Here is a 3,362-nt window from a genome sequence, read left to right as displayed (position 1 = left end):
ATATAGGTTTTAACATTTTTGTGGATTGCCTCTCCAGGAACAAGACCTCCTAGGGCGTATATCTGGCCTGAGGCAGGAGGTGAGCTGCAGGAAGAACCGGATCGCCGATCTGGACCATGAAATCCATTCGCTCAATGAGACCATCAGCATCTTGACCAAGGAGCTGGAGCTCAAAGGGAAGGAAGTTCTGCGAGTGCGCAGTGAGGCCAATCTGCATATCAGGTACCAACTTATTAATATATGAAATGACGGTCTCGCTTCACCTTTTGATCGCGTTTTACCCTTTCTCCTCATCACTTCTTGTCTTCTCTACTTATCTCTGTCAATAAAATGCCAGAAAGGCCAGAAACATAAAGAAACAGGAAATTGCAGTGCTCACAGTAATACTTTCATGTTAAGGTTAGAATACAAATGGTGAACATTACCATTATGCCGGTTTTTGGTAGCCTCATTTTATGCAAAAAAAAAAAAGAGCAACTGACATCTTATGCGTGTGTAGAATCTTTTTTGGCTTTCATCAGCTATTAAATTATAAAATCCTAAAGGTCAGTCTAGCTGAACCAGAAGCTAATTTAATGTGAGAAGAAAGCAGACGGAGCTATTTCCCACGCAGAAGCCCACAGCCTTCAGACAGAGCTCTCTGATTCATTATCATCTTATTCTTCTGTTCCAGCGATATAAATGTGTCAAGGTCAGTGGAGGTGTCTGGCAGATATATACAAACAAATTTCATTTGGTTTCATTCAAAATGAGTTCATTTCTGGCTCATGAAAAGAGATTATATTCTTTGGGGAACTGAGGGAATTTGTTGTAATAAATAAGTGAGCTTGTGCGCCTAAGAGGGAAATAAATTTGAATGTACTTGTTGTCCGGAGTGTTTGCTCTATTAAAAATAAAACTTCTAAAAGGGGGTTTTCACAGCAGTGCCAGTAAAGAACCATTTTGGGAGCCTTTCAGCAAACAGTTTTTGAAAAGAACCTTTTCTTTCTGAGTGTGGAGAACATTTAATATTTTGAAGAACCTTTTTCCACTATAGAAGCTGTTGTGCAATGGAAAGGTTCCATGGATGTTAAAGGTTCTTTATGGAACCATAGATGCCAATAAAGAACCCTGATTTGTGTGTAAATGGACCAACTGTTTTGCATATGTTAAATGATTTTATTTTATGTAGGGCTCATGGACAGGATCTCTCTAAGCGCCTCGAGAGGGAGATTGACGAGCTGAACGCTTCTCATAACAGAGAGACCCAGATCATGCTGTCAGATTTTAACAAAGCTCAGGAGCTGCTAAAAGACAAGATCTCTGCTCTGCAGATTCTGTGAGTCCCTTTATCTCCGTTACAGATTGAATATCAAATTGAATTGAATATCAAAACGCATCATTTTAATGTAATATCCTCGTGAATATTTCAGAAGATTTCTAGATCAATCACATTAGCTCCGTTTCAAAACCTGGTGAGCTGCCTTGATTTCTACTACAGTATCCTAACAAATAGGTCTTCTAAGGCTAAAATGGTACCTCGAATGTAATTGGTTCTCATTAGATCACGGCCATGCTCCGCACATTTTTTATGCTTATTAAAGTATTGCAGTAGAGTCTGATGTTAGCATGTCACTCAACAAACAAAATTGCATAACATATATTAGGTGAAAATTTTAATTAAATGAAACTATTTTTTTTATTTTTTTATTTTTTATTATATATATTTATTAATTTTCAAACATTACAAAAGTGTATATGCTATAATAAGGCCTCTAGAAAAGGCTTTGGCTGTTTCCCATAATAAAGATGGGTCTTCAGTTGAGGCAGAATTAATGGACATGAAAGAGTTAAATTCCTCTGTAAAATATGATATAAAATTATGGTCTGCCAAAATGAATGGGTGAAATCTCCAGCTACTAGACTTAGTATTTTGTTTCCCAAAGGAGTATTCGGCAAAAACTGCTGCATGGTCAGATATAGATATATTCCCTATATGGCAGGACATTATATGCTCCAACATACTTTTCGGAGAAAAAAAAAAATCTATCCTAGTATAGCAACTGTGGACCCTAGAAAAAAAAGTATACTCTTGTTCTGCAGGATGGCAGGCCCTCCAAATATCTACATAGTCAAAGTCTTCACAAAGAGCCTTAACAGTTTTAGCCTGAGTTGATAATAATGGTTTACCTGTTGGGAATTTATCTATAATGGGACATAAATGACAGTTAAAATCTCCTCCAATAAACAATGTTTTAACTCCCCAGTCTGCTAATTTGGCAAAAGCTGTAGTCAAAAAATCACTCTGATGGCCAGGAGGCCAATAAATGTTCATAAAAGCAATTTCTTCCCCATATAATAACCCCTTCACAATTAAATAGCGCCCTCTTGTGTCCTTAAGAACTTCTACTAATTGGAATGGCATACCTTTCTTAATTAAAATAACTACGCCTCTGCTCCTGGAAGTAAAAGATGAGAAAAAGACCTGACCAAACCCCCCCTGTGATAGCTTAGAATGTTCCTGATCATTTAAATGGGTCTCCTGAAGTAAAGCGATATGTACCCCCTCCTTTTTTAAATAAGTTAAAACCTTTCTTCTCTTAATAGGTGAATGAATACCATTAACGTTCCATGTACAAACTTTAAGATTTAACATTCTCAGTATATATTAAATGGAACTATTTTTAACAAAACTTGTTATTGGCCTTCTTGAATGCACATTTTCACTGAGCTCGTTGCAATGGGGATTCTGGGATTGTATTAAACGCAATTTGAAATTTAAGTTTTTTAATATTGCAATTTGAAGCAGGAAAGTGGCCTAAAGTCATTCATTTTTGGTGAAAATGGATGATTTGAAGCAGCATAAGTGACAGAGATGGCTAGTAATGAGAATTAACAAAAAGAGTTTACTTGGGGGTCTTAGGCGAACATTTACAAAATGACGAACTTCAGCGATGTAATCACTTTGATAGTTTATAAAACTTCACATCAAAAGCATGCCACTGCAATGTTGCTATTGTAAAATACTAAAACGATTAAAATTGTAACTGAAATGAAGATTAAATAAAATATAAATATTATGTAAAAAACTTAAATATAACTTAAATATAAGTTGAACAACTGTAGTTGAAAACTAATTTCAATTACAAAAGCATAATAAAATAGCTAAAACTTAAACTGAAATTAAAACAAAAATGGAAAATATAAAAAAAAATATAACCGTATATAAATACTAAAATAACACTGTGCCTATGATGTCTAAACATTTTTTCATCAGGTTTTATGACAGAGCTATTGTTTTTACTGCTGTATAATTGTTAATGTGTGTGTGTGTGTGTGTGTGTGTGTGTGTGTGTGTGTGTGTGTGTGGGATGAGCAGGGTG

At 35.4% G+C, this 3,362-nt stretch overlaps 1 protein-coding gene across 2 annotated transcripts in view; it reads left to right on the top strand.

Moving 5' to 3' along the window:
- fam184aa (family with sequence similarity 184 member Aa) overlaps positions 1–3,362 on the top strand; it is a 29,860-nt gene that overhangs the window by 21,607 nt on the left and 4,891 nt on the right. For both annotated transcript variants that reach the window (XM_016476833.1, XM_016476834.1), the window contains exons 13-14: positions 38–222; positions 1,172–1,318. In XM_016476833.1, the coding sequence (XP_016332319.1) occupies positions 38–222; positions 1,172–1,318 (332 nt within the window). The remainder of the gene's footprint in view (positions 1–37; positions 223–1,171; positions 1,319–3,362) is intronic.

Source organism: Sinocyclocheilus anshuiensis, unplaced genomic scaffold (assembly GCF_001515605.1).
Source record: "Sinocyclocheilus anshuiensis isolate Anshui unplaced genomic scaffold, SAMN03320099.WGS_v1.1 scaffold869, whole genome shotgun sequence".
In the NCBI taxonomy this organism is placed as follows: domain Eukaryota; kingdom Metazoa; phylum Chordata; class Actinopteri; order Cypriniformes; family Cyprinidae; genus Sinocyclocheilus; species Sinocyclocheilus anshuiensis.
This window is presented reverse-complemented; position numbering and strand designations above follow the sequence as displayed.